This window comes from Mytilus californianus, unplaced genomic scaffold (assembly GCF_021869535.1).
Source record: "Mytilus californianus isolate M0D057914Y unplaced genomic scaffold, xbMytCali1.0.p SCAF_1, whole genome shotgun sequence".
In the NCBI taxonomy this organism is placed as follows: domain Eukaryota; kingdom Metazoa; phylum Mollusca; class Bivalvia; order Mytilida; family Mytilidae; genus Mytilus; species Mytilus californianus.
The window spans coordinates 108104701-108123698 of record NW_026262581.1 but is presented as its reverse complement, the minus strand read 5'-3'; the positions used below and the strand labels follow the sequence as shown (position 1 = coordinate 108123698).

At 32.4% G+C, this 18998-nt stretch overlaps 2 protein-coding genes across 2 annotated transcripts in view; one reads left to right on the top strand and one right to left on the bottom strand.

Moving 5' to 3' along the window:
• The window catches only part of LOC127729519 (structural maintenance of chromosomes protein 1A-like), a 39363-nt gene extending 30975 nt beyond the window's left edge, over positions 1-8388 (bottom strand). Inside the window, exons 1-5 of the mRNA XM_052237357.1 lie at positions 8110-8388; positions 6012-6088; positions 4619-4765; positions 3792-3940; positions 1592-1760 (exon numbers count right to left, since the gene is read on the bottom strand). Coding sequence (XP_052093317.1) covers positions 1592-1760; positions 3792-3940; positions 4619-4765; positions 6012-6088; positions 8110-8221 — 654 coding nt within the window. The 5' untranslated portion in view covers positions 8222-8388. The remainder of the gene's footprint in view (positions 1-1591; positions 1761-3791; positions 3941-4618; positions 4766-6011; positions 6089-8109) is intronic.
• A 176-nt stretch (positions 8389-8564) lies between these two features.
• Positions 8565-14945, top strand: LOC127729622 (RIB43A-like with coiled-coils protein 2). Its single transcript, XM_052237476.1, has 6 exons — positions 8565-8780; positions 10335-10416; positions 11431-11661; positions 11840-12072; positions 12844-13071; positions 13957-14945. Exons 1-6 carry the CDS (start codon positions 8664-8666, stop codon positions 14203-14205), a joined length of 1140 nt encoding a protein of 379 aa, XP_052093436.1. The 5' UTR covers positions 8565-8663; the 3' UTR covers positions 14206-14945.
• Positions 14946-18998: the final 4053 nt, after the last annotated feature.

Here is an 18998-nt window from a genome sequence, read left to right as displayed (position 1 = left end):
GTAATACTTCAAATTCATCTGGAAACCTATATTGTAATAGGCGGACAGACAGGTTCATCACTATATAATCTCCCTATTTGGAAACTGGTACTTTAAAAAGGGGGAATGAAATGGTCTTGAGGGCTAAGAAAGACATCTCAAATGAAGGCAAAATTCTAAACAAGGAGATATAAAAAAATCTAAGATCTCCACGACGATGCTCTTAAAATTATGCTCACAAAATAAAACATGTTGTAATTCTTAATGTTTCTGTATTTGTATATAATTTCAATCTTCTGAAATCATATGTTAAATTACAATATTTTTCAAAGAATATGGTTTTTAGTGTTGGATTATCGTTTGAAATTACCAACCGATTATCTATTACTATCGGTTGACAGCAACCAACCAACTATCGGTTATAATCGCATCATTATACCTTGCCCTTTTTTGAAATGAAATCATGCATTGGGTCACATTGTACATATTTAATACGTATATTCCAATCATTGCAGAGTTTTATATGTTCATATTTGATCTTTTGTTTCCTTTTCATATTTTATTTAGCAATTAAAACAGTGAATCAATCAGAATCCAGATTCAGATTGAACTTATTTTGTTTTAAAATTACAACATTTATTACCAACAATAACACTAAAATTTCTTAATTTCAATGGTATCATTCACATTATAATTTTAAATACATAGCTGTACCAAATTTGAATGCTTCTCATTAAAAAAAGATATATAAAGTACTTAACTTTAAGCAATTTAAAATTAATCAATAAATAAAACAATTTATTTGCATTGAAATATATACATTTAACTAAGGGGATCAAACCAAAGTCTGTTCATTCGTGTGGTATGCATATTTTTCACTTTTGTGATCATTGTTCTTCTGTCAGCTGTGTCATTCGAGCGTCTGTACTTATAATCGTAAGAATGCGGAATTCTTTCATAGTTGGTCTGTATCCGATCTGTGATTCGTATATATTTCAATGGCAGACAAACCAGGAAAATTTACAAAAATAAACAGTTTGACAAGCAATTTGGAAAGAATTATGAAGTTTTTTACGCAACAAATGGACGAAACATTAGTAAAAGGCAATTTGCACCACGTTCTAATGTAGCAACAAATTTATTTTGTTGAAAATCAGAATGATCTGATGTACGCTCTCGAGCAGACATTTATATATATAAATGTCTCTGTCTCGAGTAACAACTACCGGAATTGAAAGAAAGTATTTCATAAAAAGTTATTTATTTTAAATAAAATATGATCAATCTGTAAAGTTAATGCTTTTACCATGTTTATAGAGAAAGAAATTGCTTATGTCTTTGATTATAGGATGTTTGACATTGTTATTGTCATCTACTGATATTTTTCTTTACAATTTGTTTGACTGCGCATGTAAAATGCAAACCGGAAACGGACTGGAAGTTGATATGCTAAAGGTCCGGAAACTATAATGACAATCAGTTATCGACATCGCCAAGCCCAACCAACTGATTTCCGACTTATTCCTATCATCAGAACAACACTAATGGTTTTAAAGTTTGCCTTCTTGTTCTAGTATATTTTTTGTAATAAAATGCCTGTTTCAAAACCAACCATTTGTTCTTGTAACTTTTGGAATCTTTCAGCTTCATCTTTTTCCATTTTAGCTTCTTTCCTTTCAGCTGCAATACCCTTCTTTTTGTGGTAAGTAAACTGAGTATCTTCTTCAGCTTTTAACATTTCTGCCTTGGCCTTATCATACTCTTCTTTCAACTCACCAGACCTGGTAACAATAATAGATTTAAATAAAGTTACAATAGAAATAATATTCCCCATCATAAATTTATCTAATTTACTTGTGTTCCTTGCAGAATTTGAGATACTAGTTTAACCTCTTCCCAAAAAAGTGAGAAACTAGAGGCTCTCAAGAGCCTGTGTCGCTCACCTGATTCTACTTTGGTTTTGGAAATCATGTAAAAATAGATTAAAATCATAACAGATACCCTTATAATGAGTGAGGCCAAATTTGGTTTAATATTGGTCCTGTAATTTAATAAAAAATCCTGGTGGCCATCTTGAACAGTAAATCGGCAACAAAGTAGCAACACTTAATCAGCACCTCATAAGAAACATTTATGCCATGTTTTGGTTTCATTCCATTCAGTGCACCTCTAGAAGAAGCATTTGTATGTATTTCCCATAGGTTCTTATGTTAAAGGAAGTCCCCCCATTGGCGGCCATCATGGATGAAGGATCAGCTTCAAAGTAACAAAACTTAGTCAGCACCTCATAAGGAACATTCATGCAATGTTTGGTTTCAATCCATTCAGTATGTGGTTCTCTAAAAGAAGACATTTGTATGTATTGTCCATAGGGTCCTTTGTTAAACATTGTCCCCATCTGGCAGCCATCATGGATGAAGGATCAGCTTCAAAGTAACAACACTTGGTCAGCACCTCAAAAGAAACATGCATTCCATGTTTGGTTTCATTCCATTCAATGGTTCTCTAAAAGAAAACATTTGTACGTATTTCTCATAGGGTCCTATGTTAAACTAAGTCCTCCGCTGGCGGCCATCTTAGATTATGGATCGGCTTCATAGTAACAACACTTGGTCAGCACCTCATAAGGAACATTCATGCCATGTTTGGTTTCATTGCATTCAGTGGTTCTCTAAAAGAAGACATTTGTATGTATTTCCCGTAGGGTCCTATGTTAAACTAAGTCCCCTGCTGGCTGCCATCTTGGATGATGGATCAGCTTCAAAGTAACAACATTTGGTCAGCACCTCATAAGGAACATTCTTGCCATGTTTGGTTTCATTCCATTCAGTGGTTCTCTAAAAGATGACGTTTGTATGTATTTCCCATAGGGTCCCATGTTAAACAAAGTCCCCCGCTGGCGGCCATCTTGGATTATGGATCGACTTCAAAGTAACAACACTTGGTCAACACCTCATAAGGAACATTCATGCCATGTTTGGTTTCATTCCATTTAGTGGTTCTCCAAAAGAAGACATTTGTATGTATTTCTCATAGGGTCCCATATTAAACTATGTCCCCCGCTGGCAGCCATCTTGGATTATGGATCAACTTCAAAGTAATAACACTCGGTCAGCACCTCATAAGAAACATTCATGCCATGTTTGGTTTCATTCCATTCAGTGGTTCTCTAAAAGAAGACATTTGTATGTATTTCCCATAGGGTCCTATGTTAAACTAAGTCCCCCGCTGGCGGCCATCTTGGATGATGGATCCGCTACAAAGTAACAACACTTGGTCAGCACCTCATAAGGAACATTCATGCCATGTTTGGTTTCATTCCATTCAGTGGTTCTCTAGGAGAAGTTCAAAATGTAAAAAGTTTACGCCGACGCGGGACGACGGACGCCAAGTGATGAGAAAAGCTCACTTGGACCTTCGGGCCAGGTGAGCTAAAAAAAGAAGAAAAAACGACAAAATAATTTTCATGCGCATGTACAAATTTTAGAAGACAAATCAACATTATGAGTCAAATAATACTTCTCGACTTCTAGCTTGCAAAAAGAGTATTTTTTTTCTTTCAAGTAAGCTTAGATTAAACTTCCGGTAAGATAAGTCTTGGTAAATTATCTTATGATATAGAATGCATAATTCATAATAAAATCTTTGAAATCTGTCTTTCATAAATCTTTTCAGGACAATTTTACTTGTCTGTCATTTCAGACTGGTTTGGGTGGTTAGTATTGGGTTTAGTCCTGTAGACTGATGATGCATATGACATTGTTACATAGATATACACAGTTTTTGTTAGCAAGAAGTATGTTAAATTTTACCTGCTTATTTCTTCAAACATCTGTGTTCTTTCTTTAGCATTCTTCATAGCAATACTTTCAACTGTACCTTGGAACACTAAGAAGTTCTTGGATTTCACTATCACCCCTATCTTCTCAAGTTGTGTATTATATTCAGTGGCAGATACTGTCTGTAATAAGGAGGGGGTATTTTTTTACTAACAAATATTTTTAAAGTTAAAGAAATTAAAGAATTTGAGTGAATTAAATTATAAAATAACATGTGGTGGCTTTTTTAAATTTTTTATTTAAAGGATGCATTTCAGAATGTGTAACAAACTGAATTTAACCCTGCCACATTCAATATTTGCATGTCCCAAGTCAAGAGCCTTTATTTGAGTGGTTGTCATTTATTGCTGTTTACCTATTTGTTTTTTGTTTATTGTTTTGTTCAGTTTGTTTTGGTTTGATATTGTCATTTTGGGGCCTTTATAGCTTGCTATGCGGTGAAGGTTTTGCTTATTGTTGAAGGCTGTATGGTGACCTATAGTTGCTTACTTCTATGTCATTTGGTCTCTGGTGGAGAGTACATGTAGGTTCTCTTGGGCAATCATACAACATCGCTTTTTTTATTATGGCTACATAAAACCATAAGGTGCAAAATTCTTTTGATTCCTTTGGCTTTATTGTGCTGTTTTTTTAGTGTAATATTTTGCAATTATTTGTAACCAGGGATTGCATGGGGCTTCGCCAATTGCAATTTTTTTATTTCAGCTGGCAACAATATTTTGATGCTGCTGAAAACATTTTGGAGGCTAGCACAGTCCCTGACAACAGCTATACTTTTTACTTATTCTCTTTTTTTTTACCTTTCCATTAATTTTATGATCTGATGAAGAACCATGAATTACTCTTGTAAAGTGAGTATCCTCATCTGTTTCTTCATTAACATAGACAGCTGTAACTGTGGCCTTGTTAGCAGCAGGTTGACCAATTGGTGCTCCATGAATGAGATCCTACAAAAATTAAACAAATGTTGTGAAAAAAAGGACTCAAAAGGTCAGGTTGCACATTAATATAAATTGGGGAGCAAAAAAGCATTAAGCAACTTCATAATGGAAGGTGAACAACATCAGTTGCTTTGCAAACTTTCTGTGATGTTCCAAAGATCTAGGTTAAAAACAAAATTTTTTTATCATCTTTTGAAAATTATGCAAAAGAAATGACCAACATGTGTAAGTCATGAAAAAATTTCTCAAAAAATTCCATAATAGCAGGTTCACAACTTCAACATGTGTGCAATATTTCTGTATATTTTCAGGACCTTGGTTGAAAGCTAGAAGATGAGACTATTACATAACTTCAATCCCCACTTTTCCCCGACTGCCAATCAGCACAATATACTCATACTATAAGCTTGTTTGGGACTTTGCCCAACCCACCCAAAAATTACTTTATATATGGTTTAACTTTAAGGGAATGAGATAGGGTTGTGAGTGAATATTAACATACATAATGATATTGCAAATGTTCATTTACACTTGAAGAATTATGATTTACATGTACATGGTTTCATGTTTGGATTGGGTTAAAATGACAACTTATGAAAAGTAGTCTGGTGATTTTTAAAATAAAAAAAGTTTTTACTAAAAAAATATTAACAAACAAGAAAACCCTAGGTATAAATGTACATCTGAATAATCCGATTCTTTTCCATCATTGTTTTGAAAAATGTTGGGTTCAATAACATACATTTGAGATGCTCTGCAGGCACCTGGATATATTTTGTATTGTCAATTTATCTTATCTTATCAAAATATAAACAGGAATATATAACAACCAGTTAATTCTTTTCTTAGATACATTAATGGTTTCCATTTTCCTTAATATTACAATGTCATAATTTTTGTTGACATAGTTTTGCTGGTGTTGAACTAAATTTTTCCACATCTTAATTTTGTTTCCATCTATATTTTGTACATAAGCATACTGATGAAAATACATGCATGTGAAATATAAATCAAAATGAATAGAAGTTTATATGTACATGTAAGTGTAATTTTCTTAATCATTTTCGAAAGGAAATAATTAAGATCCAAATCTGACAACAAAAAAAACACTCTCCGAATTTGTGTGTGTTTGAAAGGCTTTTTACAAGCCAGCTAATTTTACCTTGGCATATACACTTTGTTATCTGTACCTGTGCTCATGTGTATTTCTTATAAATAAAAACATTTGAAAAGTGATATTCTTGAGACTCACACTTAATCTTTTTACACGTAGGTTTGATGTTTTTTCACCAAGGACAAAACTTATAGCATCCATCAAGTTAGATTTTCCTGAAATGAAATATAAATATACATTTTAATAAGTTTTAATTTCAAATTCAAAATATGTCATTACCAGGGAAAATAGATTTTTTTCTCTTAATGTCATACATGTACATATCACATAGTGAGGTCATGAAGATGTGTCACTGTTTAAGAAAATATTGACTTTTTACATTAAAATGTATACAGTATGTTTATTTTATATTTTTTTTAAAAGTTTTATGAAGTGGGAAAACGTTCACAATTAGTGTCAATTGTCAACATGTCCAATTAGTTTGCATTATCAATGTGATTATTTTTCACCAATCTGTCAAATTAATCATATGCTTTTCAAAGAGGATTATAGATCTCATCAGAGGGATCCTCAAATATTTATCATGTTGGAATTTTATATATTCATTAATTGCTGTTTCACTGGACAATTAGATGGTGTTTCAGTTCATCTATACAAAATATTAGTGGACTTTTTACATTGTGTACTCTACGGTTCTCTAAGATAGAGGAATACATGAAATACTAAAACAGAACAAAACAAGGTAAATAAGTTAACTGTTTGTCAATACCTTATGTCATCACTTCATTCAATATTATCATTTATAGTAAAACTTTACAAATAGAGTTTTTTGCATACAGGAACCAGTAATTTGTGGTAAGGTAATTAAAAAGAGATTCAATGGATGTCCTTCACAGGTAGTATCTTTACCATGTAATTTTATTTATTTGTGCTGAACAATATATTTGTTTCCTAATCAATCCTGTGCATTTATTATGAGTTTGATAGATTCTTCATGCCTCACGTCTCAAAGTCACTGACATTTAATCAATAACATTTATTATGTTAAACATTGTGCATTTGTATCAAAACCATTGAATACAGGAGTCTGTATCTGAAACAATGGGCATTGAGCTAATTTAACAGAGTCATTTGTAATTTAACATGATGCAGCCACAAGAAGGATGGGGTTTGTAGACGATATATTTTATTTTTGTTTTGTTTCTCTTTTTTTATCTTTCCTTAGAATTTTATATATGCAGTAGAAAATTGTCTCCAGAAGATGCAATATGCCAACAATATGTACTTCTTTATTACATATGTTTTGGGCTTTTGTTTTCTTATTTAAGTTTTTGAAAAATAAAACATAAAAAAACTCCTTGAGAAACATCTTCATTGTTTTTACTCATACCAAACCAAATACATGTAGTTCACTTAACCACATACATGTATCAATAATACCAAATTAGCTTTGTAAATACAATGTACCAAGTAACAGATATCATAAATAATCAACAATAAATAATGAATCAACTTAACAAAAAAAAAATTTATAAAAAAATTCATCAATTTTTATTTATGAAAATATAAATATGTTGATACATGTATATATACACCAGAAGAAACCCTGTAAAAATACTAACGGAGAAATAAAGTACCAGGATGAAAAAATCCAGCACAAAGAGAACAGTTGTGTCATAATATTGACCGTAGGATTAGGATCAGAAACATCTAATAATTCAACCTGTAATTGAATAGACATAGGGTGTGAACGTGTAGGGAGTAAACAAGTTAAGGGAGCAAAGGGACCCAATACCAGGAAAGTGATTGCTGTATGACAATATAGTTCAAGTGTTACACATTCCTAAATAGTGATAGCTTGAAGGTCTTTACATGTAGATGCTGAATTGAATACTGAATAGGTACTGATTTTACCTGTAAAATGCACTGGTTTGAGGTTTCATAACTTATCAAAACATGAAGATGTGTTTTAAAAAAATATATGTGGCCGTAAATGGTTTCTTCACTCGTCAATACATCCAGATATGTTTTGAGTGGCTGTGATGAGGATATCATAGGCGGCACATCATCCAAAAAGGGATTACCTCCCCTGTGATTGGCACATAATTGCAAACTTAAAACATCCTGTACTACATTTGGATAAAATATTATAAGGCCGTTTTCAACTGAGACATTTTATCATTTTGTATGTTTCGTCACATGATACTTTGCCTCAAATCAAGCAAGTATAATTTACCTGAACCATTTGGACCAATGACAGCAGTAAATTTGTTGAAGGGTCCAATCTTTTGTTTACCACGATATGATTTGAAGTTTTCCACTTCGATGTATTTCAAGTGGCCTGGCATTTTGAACTAGAAGATATTTGTCGTTAGCTGTCAGGTGAGTGATTGGAAGAAATCACGAATTTAGCTTCTACGTTAAAAAATGTAAATATTTTGGTTTACATTATGAATGCAAATTTTTAGCGCCAACAGACGTCGCTTCCCATTGTTCTCGTTTTTCCCGAGATTAGTACGAGACTAATCAGCGGTGAAAAAATCCTCACAAAAAAATTGTTAAAAACGTTATTGTAATTAAAAAAAGACAAATTATATCATCTCATATAAATTGGATTTTTCAAATTGACATATTTATATGCATATTGTTTTTATACATGATCAGACATTTATTAATATGTTTTATAGATACGCAGTCAACTTCCGGATAACAACCGTGTAAACTTAGCAACGAGATAATCAGTGAAACTGTCGGATTTCTTCCAGTGTTTATCTTCAACTTGTTTTCAAAATGTACAAACTCGATCTTCCAGTAGATTACAAGGAAGCGGCTGCAATTGAGCGCCGTAGGTTGATGGAAGAACAAAGAAAATCAAGAATTTTTAATTCTAAATGCAGAACTATTGGGGTAAGAATATACATGTACCCATTATGCTAAAGTTAAGGTTTACTTTTCTGCATCTAGATTGTATCATCATTTAACCAATCTGTAGGTCTCTATCCACTTTAAGTACACATACCAGTACCACATACAAAACTGGTTTGCACAGTTTCCCGTTTGCTCTTCACGATGAGTAATATGAAGCATATACTATAACGTAACCCTTAATCTACAGCTCTGCTACTCTCCTTTTCCGATTACCGTTATCTATGTTGGGCAGATGCTACCTGTTGAGCTTGTAAAGGTTATTAGTTTACAAAACTGCAGAAAATATATGTGTTCCTTTATATGAATTATACAACTAGCTATAGAGTTTGCTACATATGAATTATGAAATTAGCTAGAGTATGGTGCATGAGATTGAATGATTAAAAGATTATATAGATGACTTTCAAATTAATTTTCCTGTACATTTCCTACATGTATGTTACAGTAAGAGCTGATTATTTAATGACTTCATTTACACCAATTGCAATGGTATCCGGTCGTTCCGTCCCCAAACCGATCCGGCCCCAAGTCGATCCGGCCCAAAGTCGATCCGTCCTAAGTCGATCCGGCCCACGTCGATCCGTCCCTACGTCGATCCGGCCCCATAATAAAATATGAATAAACTATATTGACTTTGGAGGATTTTGTGACAAATTTTAACAGTATAAATGGAATTTGTAAAAAGTATCGATGATGGATGACAACAGGTAAGTGAAGTATTGGAGTACCAGTCAAAGAATTATTTTAAATCGATACGAAAATGAGTGTGATTGTGTCTGTTTGTATAGCAGCTTCAACATATTAACCATCTTGTAGAAGTGGGGTTTGTATGTATCAGCTTGGGGATCGGCTTGTACCGTTGTGTATGTAACTATTTGTTATTACACAGGATGAAAGACTTGTTAAGATCACAGTCAATTGAAAGAAAATGCTAATTACTGCTGATTAATGTTGATGTCTGTTGATTGTACTAAATTCTTTTATATACGTTTTTATTATAATTATACTCAATAATCTTGAAAACTTGTAATGAAAACATAATCAACATAGTTGTTTTAAACTCATCTAAAGAAAATATTTGTCAAAGGCCAATTTTTTTTTACCGTACACCTTTTACATTATAATAAAATTCATAAACATTTATGAATTACAATTAATATATATCTTTATTTTTATTCCTTATAAATATATTTTTTTATTGGGCCGGATCGACTTTAAATATGGGCCGGATCGACGTTGGGCCGGATCGACGTGGGACGGATCGACTTGGGCCGGATCGACGTGGGGCCGGATCGACATGAAACCATTGCAATTGACCTCAGGTCAACCAATGTAACTCATTCATTTAAAACAACTTAAAATTGGTCTATAAGAGCAGATCAATTGTTTAATTTATTAAAGGAGGCAACCACCTATGTTGATTTAATAAAAAAAGATTTTTTTCAAAATTTTGAATATTAACATGATTAATAAGCTGTAACCTTAGTAAATGTATTGTAATTGAACTGTTTTCATCTTTTTATTTAATTTTAGGTAGACTTACAAGCTATTGAACAACAAGTTAGAGACAAAAAGGAACAGGAGGATTATGAAAGGAAACGTAGTGAAGCCTTTGGTAAATTTTTCTTAAAAAGATATTCCTATTGTTAAAAAAATACTCATAAATATATGAAATAAGCAATTTAATAGATATAGGAAGATGTGGTATGAGTGCCAATGAGACAACTCTCCATCCAAGTTACAATTTATAAAAGTAAACCATTATAGGTCAAGGTACGGCCTTCAACACAGAGCATTGGCTCACACCGAACAGCAAGCTATAAAGGGCCCCAAAAAATTTAAGCATGTTTTAAGGATGCTAAAGAATCTGAAGAATATTCTTTTACAGTATTACAACTTACAAGTAACAAATGGCATATAGGACATATAGGGTAAGAGTTTTACATGCAGCTGATTTATTTCACACTGAAAAAAGATTTAATTAATACATGTTCAGAAAAATAAAGTACTTCTTATAATATGAAAAATATTGAAGTCATATTAAAAATTGTATCATTATAACCTTGCTGACATGTATAAAAGGAAATATATACATGTATCTAGACTCTAGAGAATGCATTAAGAAGACTCAGAAAAAAAACATTAAAAAATCAAAAGAAATCTTGAGGTCAACATACTTTCTTCAAAAATATACAAGTGTCTTGACCATATGTCTAAGATGGCTTAATGTTTGCCACTAAGTTCTTTAAAGGGAAATAAACACAATATTACTATATAGATATAAGAAGACGTGGTATGAGTGCCAATTTGAAAACTCTCCATCCAAGTCAAAATTTATAAAAGTAAACCATTATAGGTCAAAGTACGGTCTTCAACACGGAGCCTTGGCTCACACCGAACAGCAAGCTATAAAGGGCCCCACAAATTACTAGTGTAAAACCATTCAAACGGGAAAACCAATACCATATAAACACATTAAAAGACAACAATTTTGTAGAGGTTCTCATCTTAGGACAGACTCACCATTATATGACAGAGCCAAACTAAGTGGAACAATAGAGGTAAGAACATTTGGATTCTCTTCAAATGCTGTAATTTTTATATTAATTTTATATCATTTTATTTTCAGCTGCTGATGCTGTTAGAAATGACAAAATTTCTCAGATGTTGGAGAAAAGACAGGAGCAAGATGTGAGAGCATTAAATCAGGCATTAAATGATTTCCGATCTTTACACCAACAGCCAGATGGTCGTAGAGAGTTTGATTTATATGACCCCGATTATTTGAAGAAGGACAAACCTGGCCGTGTCAGTGATGATGATCCAAGATGTGGTATTTCAAGTATTCAAAAATTTGAAGGTAAAGACTGCTTTGTAACATTAAATATTTTTACTGTAAAGGTTTAAGTATCAAGTTGAGTTGGTAGTCACTAGAATAGTCCAACATATTTACATTCTTTCTTATTGATCTTAGTGTGAAATTAAATGCAGTCTAGTGTAACATTCATTTCTACATGTTAATCCTTTTCTTGATACAGGTGAAGACCTTAATAATAAAGCAAGAACAAAATTCCAACAAGAACAATTGCGAGAATGGTCAACACAACAAGCCAATGAAAAAGAACAAGCAAAACGTAATCAGGATGAAGCAGATCGTTTATATCAACTGAAAATGAGAGAATTAGATCAACGAGGAATGGAACTTGAGAAAGCTGAAGATGACTGTAAAAGAGCAATAAATATGGCTACAACAGATTACAATAATGCACTAGTAAGTAGTATATGTGCAAAAAAGCATTTTATAATGAATTGGTTCATAAAAGGTACTGACAAAGAAAGGAATATTGTAACATTTATATAATATTTAGGGGTTTTCAGTTCTTGATCATATGGCTTTAGTTGTAAAAGGAAAAAAAACAGCAAATACATTACTGGTACTATAAAATTATAATTTACATCTTTAATCTATTTCTATATTTATTGCATAATGATTTGATTAAGCACACAAAGATTTCACTCAGTAAGATTTTTAAAAGTTATGATCTCTATACAAGATTGATATAAAATGATTCATATGTTCCAACATAATGAGTAGTTCTCATTACTGACATTAGAATGTCTTTTATTTCTGGAAACATTGTTATGTATGTATTTTATAATATGTGATTTGTTTACAATAGTTTACCAGATATTAACTTTATTGGTCACCACACATCACAGACAAATCCCCAAAATAAGTAAATATTTTCTTTGTCTGGCCAAGTATACCATCTCAATTGCACCCTTTAAGTACATGCCACTTTTTTCCTTATCTATGAATAAATGTGTGTTTCACGGAGCATCTATTGGCAGTACCAACATTTTACTAGTTTTCATTGTTACATATATAATTATCAGAAAAATTAAATAATAGTGCTAGAGTTACCTCCTCTGAAATTTATGAATATGTCCTTTGAAGTAAGTATTTCTGGATTTATTAATCGAACATTTAGTTTTGAAATATGATGATAAAAAATGTTAATTGATATATTAAATTGTATAGGCAAGAGAAAGAAATGAACGTGAGAGACTTAAGAAACAGCAAGAATTTGATGATAATATGACAGAAATCGCCAATCACATATTTGGTGACACTTTAACGGAGAACCCTGCTGTTGCTCAAAGTGCATTTGGTCCTCATCGTGTCATCCCAGACAGGTGGAAAGGAATGAGTCCACAACAGCTAGAGGCTATACGAAAGGAACAAGAAAAACAAAGGCTAGAGAAACAGGTTTGTGATAAATTATCCCTTTTCTCAAAACAAAATCAAGATATAGCGTTTTGCGTTCTAATTCCAAAGATAATCAATATTTTTAAAGCATTTAAGATAGTATGAGTGTTTATTGACCAATTAGTAGTACAGGAACTCAGGCGCATATGTTTTGAAGCGTGACAGAGAGGAGCAGTAGCCCTTTATTTAAGATTACCTGGGACATTTAAACTGATACAATTATATTTAGAGAACAACATTAGCAAGTACATGTCCTTCAAAATAGAATTTATGCTAAGAGTCAATAAACTCCCAAAAGCAATAACTTTACCTTCAGATATGTAAATATACTTTAAACTGACCTGGACATAGGACTCTTTTTTTGATTATCACAATTTCATTCTCTTCTCTTATACTTCTTTGCACATTTTAACCAAAAATTAGCCTGAATGATGTATGGAAGGTCCTTTCTGATTGTATGATAAACATGACCACAAGAAGCAATTTTTGATTATGATTGGCAAATTTTCTTTCCTCTAATTTTGCACATTCAGCTTCAAAAAACCATGCTCCTTTCAAAATTGTACTAGACCATAAGTCAATACAGGCTCTTAGTTTTATTCAAAATTAATTTTATTGCTTTTATTTTAAGTTTCTTATTACATTAATACATATTATAGTATAGACCATTTACTCAGTATACACTATTAAGGCACTTTAGACTGTAATATTATCTACTATCAAGGGAAATTGGTATCCTTAACTTATTTATGTTGTCAACAGGACTATAAATATGGAAAAAAAGCATTGAATTGAATACTCATGCAAACAAATGATTTGTCAGGTTGATGTTGAAAATTTAGAATTTAATTGGTCATTTTAACTTGAATTTTCTTTTGTTTATAGCGAAGAGACCAGGAAGATACACTGAGAGAAATTGAACATGCAAGGCAAGCAAATGCCAATGCCAGAGCTGGTATGTTGTTAGAGAGAGAAATGGACAGGAAACACAAAGATATCAACAGAGAAATGGCAGACGAAAACAGACGTTTAGGTCTTGAACAGGAATCCCACAAACAGTATTTGGAGAAAGAAGTTTACACCAACCCACCCACAGCCTCCTATTTCATGCAGTTCAACACAAGCACACGATAATCTGGACACAACTTAATTATTTGTTTTTAAATTTACTTATTCATATGTGTTTTATGCAAGAAGAAAAAAGAAATATACTGTCCACAATTAAGACAAGCCATTCAAATATGACAGTTGAAATCAGACAGTTGACTTGGCTAGTCTGATTTATATTGATGAATGTGATGAGTGAGAGGAATCTGTATGACTGTGAATCTCAAATGTTGGCTTTTACACTTCTGTAATAGGCTAATTGATAATGAGTGGATTTTAATACATATATATTACATGACATAGCAGTGTTCCATTTTATGTCACTATTCTGCTCTCATGAAGACAGAGAAAAGGTGAATGACATGTTTTTGAAAACGGAAATAGGATACTGATTATTTTATGTTATTTTCAGAAAAGTTCTAAATTTATACTTTGCATCAAATTGTCAATATCTATTCTGTTAATGAAATTTGAAAGGGCTGATTACTTCTTTCCAGCAAAAGCAGTTTGATTCATTTTCCTGTTGTTTTAACTGCTTGCTAATATATCTCATTGTTGCAGTTTGCAAATATTCATGTTAATGATTGTTTAACATTTAGCATATTAATTTCATAAGTTGGATAAATCCCATATTGATTGATATCAAGTTTTAGGGGCACATATTTGCCATTTTTGTTATGTACATATGTATAGAATAAATTGTACATTCCATTGTAACTGTGATATAGTCTATAAACTATTTATAAAGAAGTAAAACAGAAAAGTAATTGATATTTGTTTCTAAGCCAAAAACTAATATAAAAATTTGCACTTATTATGAGTGCAAAAAAACAATTTTTAATGTTACAGCTTTCTGCATTGTATATTATACTTAGTTGATAAATTGAACTCTTGTTTGGAATCCAATATTGAACTACTTATAGCAGGTTTGACCTTTTCAAACAATTTTTAGACCCAGAGGAATAAGTTTAAGGCAGGTTTTACCGTAAAAGAAGCTTGGCCTAACGTCAGTTTTGTGCAAACATCCACCAGTTTTATCCTTATTAGTTTCCTTAGAATCTTTTGATTTCAATAATTTCAAAATATGTTATTAATTGAAGTATTGTGAAAAATATATTAATAGGGAGGGGGGGGGGGGGGGGGGGGGGAGTTGAATAACAATAAGAGCCTTTGTCGTCTACCTGAATTTGTATATCTTGTCTTGATGATAATTTTTGCTGCTTACAGTTTCTGTCAATAAATTAAATGTTCAAGACAATAGGCAAAAACTCGAAAAATTGATAAAAAATTGTCATTTACAGACAATTACTCTTATAAAGATGTCAATCATAAGTTTCAGGTTATAATGGCATTTTTGTAGGTGTTTGTGTTGTAAATAATTTTTGCTTTTATATTTTCTAAAATCATCAGACGTCTTCTAGCAGTTCTTGTTCGCCTGCGACAAAAGTCGCAGAAAGCAAGACATTTGGATTGCTTTTCTGGCAACAATAATGATGTTGGCGTCAACAATTGTTAAGTTTTCTGCTTAAGTTAGTTTGATAGGAACTACTTGTGATAGATAGTTGATATTTAATATAAAGTTGCATTACTATCACTTTAAGTACATATCAGTTTGACAACTATTTTGAGGCCCTGTCCCCTAGGGATGGTCTAGTAACTTTGAATTAATTCAAATTTTCAATGTTCAGTTTTCTGCTTAATTTAGTTTGATATGACCTACTTGTGATAGATCAATGATATTTTGTATGAAGTTGCATTACTATCAGTACATATCAGTTAGATGACCATTTTGAGGCCCTGCCCCCGAGGACATGGTCCAGTGACTTTGAATTAATAAGCAATGTTGCTGTCCATCAGATTGTCTTTTTTAGCTCACCTGGCCCGAAGGGCCAAGTGAGCTTTTCTCATCACTTGGCGTCCGTCGTCCGTCGTCCGTTGTCATCGTCCGTCGTCGTTAGCTTTTTACAAAAATCTTCTCCTCTGAAACCACTGGGCCAAATTTAACCAAACTTGGCCACAATCATCATTAGGGTATCTAGTTTAAAAAATGTGTCCGATGACCCGGCCAACCAACCAAGATGGCCGCCATGGCTAAAAATAGAACATAGGGGTAAAATGTAGATTTTGGCTTATATCTCTGAAACCAAAGCATTTAGAGTAAATCTGACATTGGGTAAAACTGATTATCAGGTCAAGATCTATCTGCCCTGAAATTTTCAGACAAATCTGACAACCTGTTGTTGGGTTGCTGCCCCTGAATTGGTAATTTTAAGGAAATTTTGCAGTTTTTGGTTATTATCTTGAATATTATTATAGATAGAGATAAACTGTAAACAGCAATAATGTTCAGTAAGATGTACAAATAAGTTGTCATGACCAAAATTGTCAGTCGACCCCTTTAGGAGTTATTGCCCTTAATAGTCAATTTTTAACAATTTTTTGTAAATTTTTGTAATCTTTTACAAAAACTTTCTTTTCGGAAACTACTGAGACAAATTTAACCATACTTGGCCATAATCATTATAAGGGTTTCTAGTTTAAAAAATTTGTCCGATGACCCCGCCTTCTAACCATCATGGCTGACTTGGTTAAAAATAGAACATAGGGGTAAAATGCAGTTTTTGGTTTATATCTCTGAAACTAAAGCATTTAGAGCAAATCTGACAGGTGGCAAAAATGTTCATCAGATTTAGATTTATCTGCCCTGAAATTTTCGGACGAATCCGACAACCCGTTGTTGGGTTGCTGCCCATGAGTTAGTAATTTTACAAAAATTTTGCAGTTTTTTGTTATTATCTTACATATCATTATAATATCTAATATCTAATACTATTAATTATGATTTTAACCTTATTTTACATGATTTCCAAAGCATCAGTAAATACAGGTGAGCAACACAGGCTCTTGAGAGCCTCTAGTTCTGAATTATATGCCGACAGAAGCGACATATCTCTGTGTCAACAGTTTATTTTAACTTATTTTAACATTTGAGTATAACATCTTGAAAACTGTAAAGATCAGCAGTTGAGGGTCTAAAAATTATTAATATGACTGTAATCATCAATTGACTCTATATGAGTTATTGTACAAACACTATGATTTTTTATCAATTATCTTGAAAACTTAACAAGATAGATAAAAACTGTAAAACAGCAAAAATGATCGGCAATACAAGTTAGATCTTCAAAATGAAGAATTTGATGGAAACCATTAATTGACTCCATTAAAAAGAGTTATTATTCTTAATTATATATCAAATTTTATAATACCGTACTCGGCCGTGTATGTAACACATTTGTGTATAATACACACTTCCTTTTCACCCCCCCCCCCCCCCCCAAAAAAAAAATCGTGAAAAAATTCTAGTTCACTGTAAAAAGTCTTTAATAGAGAACTAACACACCATTTAGTTGAAAGATATAAATGATTTATAAGCTTGTTTGTTCAATCAAATATAATTTGTAATATTTTTTGTTTAATCAATTAATTTCATTAAAGTCATAAACAATTAAATGGTCGAGCCTTTATCATGTGATTAACATTTATTTATTTTATAAAATTAAAGTACTTGATCAAAGATCCCTTTTAAAATCAACATTTGCCTAAGCTTGTCAAAGCTGATGCACTGTTCAAATATTATAAAAGAAACAATTTGAATGTTATGGAACAAAAGAAAAGATATCAAACATTTATCTAAATTGATTAGCAGTAATTAAAAATTTTAAAACTCTTTAATCCTATATTTTCTTTTCATTGACCATGTTAATTTGGAGCCTGATGTTATATTGAACACCTGTCAAAAGTTCACATTATTATTTTATTGCTACACACCCATATTTTATCCTTAATTACCTATTTAGGAATATTCAATAATGAAGTAAAAAATAATGTTTAAAAAAAAATAAAATTTGAAAACCGTCTACAGTTGTGTATAATAAGGGTCCCCTGTTCCAACTACATATTTTGGGGTAAAAAAGTGCTGATTATATTCGACCAAATATGGTACAACTTTGAATAATTTTATAATACCAGTTAATGTAATTATGATATTGATTGGTTAAATAATCTCTTGTTATTGTTTGGCCTGCGACGAAACGTTGCAGAATATGAGACATAGGGATTACAATCGGTAAGGGGGGGGGGGGGGATGTTTGTAGACCTTTTGTATTAAACTTTATATTTCAGAGAGTAGTAGACTTGGAGGCTTCATGCCTTGTTTACAGATGCCTTATATTACGAACTTTCCATATGTCTGTTGTACTTAACCTTATTTTCAGCAACTGCTTGAACAAAAGTTAAATTTTCACTTTTTATGAGTAATAGGATACCTATATTTGGCATATGGGTTCCTAGCAAGGTTTACATGTCCGTCAGACAGGGTTCACCTGACCTTGACCTCATTTCATGGATCTGTGGTCAGTGGCGGATCCAGAAATTTTCATAAGGGGGGCCCACTGACTGCCTAAGAGGGGACCCGCTCCAGTCATGCTTCAGTGATTCCCTAAATAATCAACCAAATTTTTCCCACAAAAGGGGGGCCGGGCCCCCGGAAAATCCTCTAAATCCGCCTCTGGTGATAAAGGCTTCAATTCCATGATTAGGTCTGTTTCTGGGATACTGTAAGCAGTAGGTCAACTATATTTCGTGTATGGAATGATTGTAAGGTGTACATGTCAGTCTGGCAGGTTTCATCTGACCTTGACCTCATTTTCATGGTTCATTGGCTAATGTTAACTTTGTGGTTTTTCTTCTTCTAATACTATAAGCGATAGGTCAACTGTAATTGGTGCATAAAGTGATTGCAAGGTGTACATGTATGT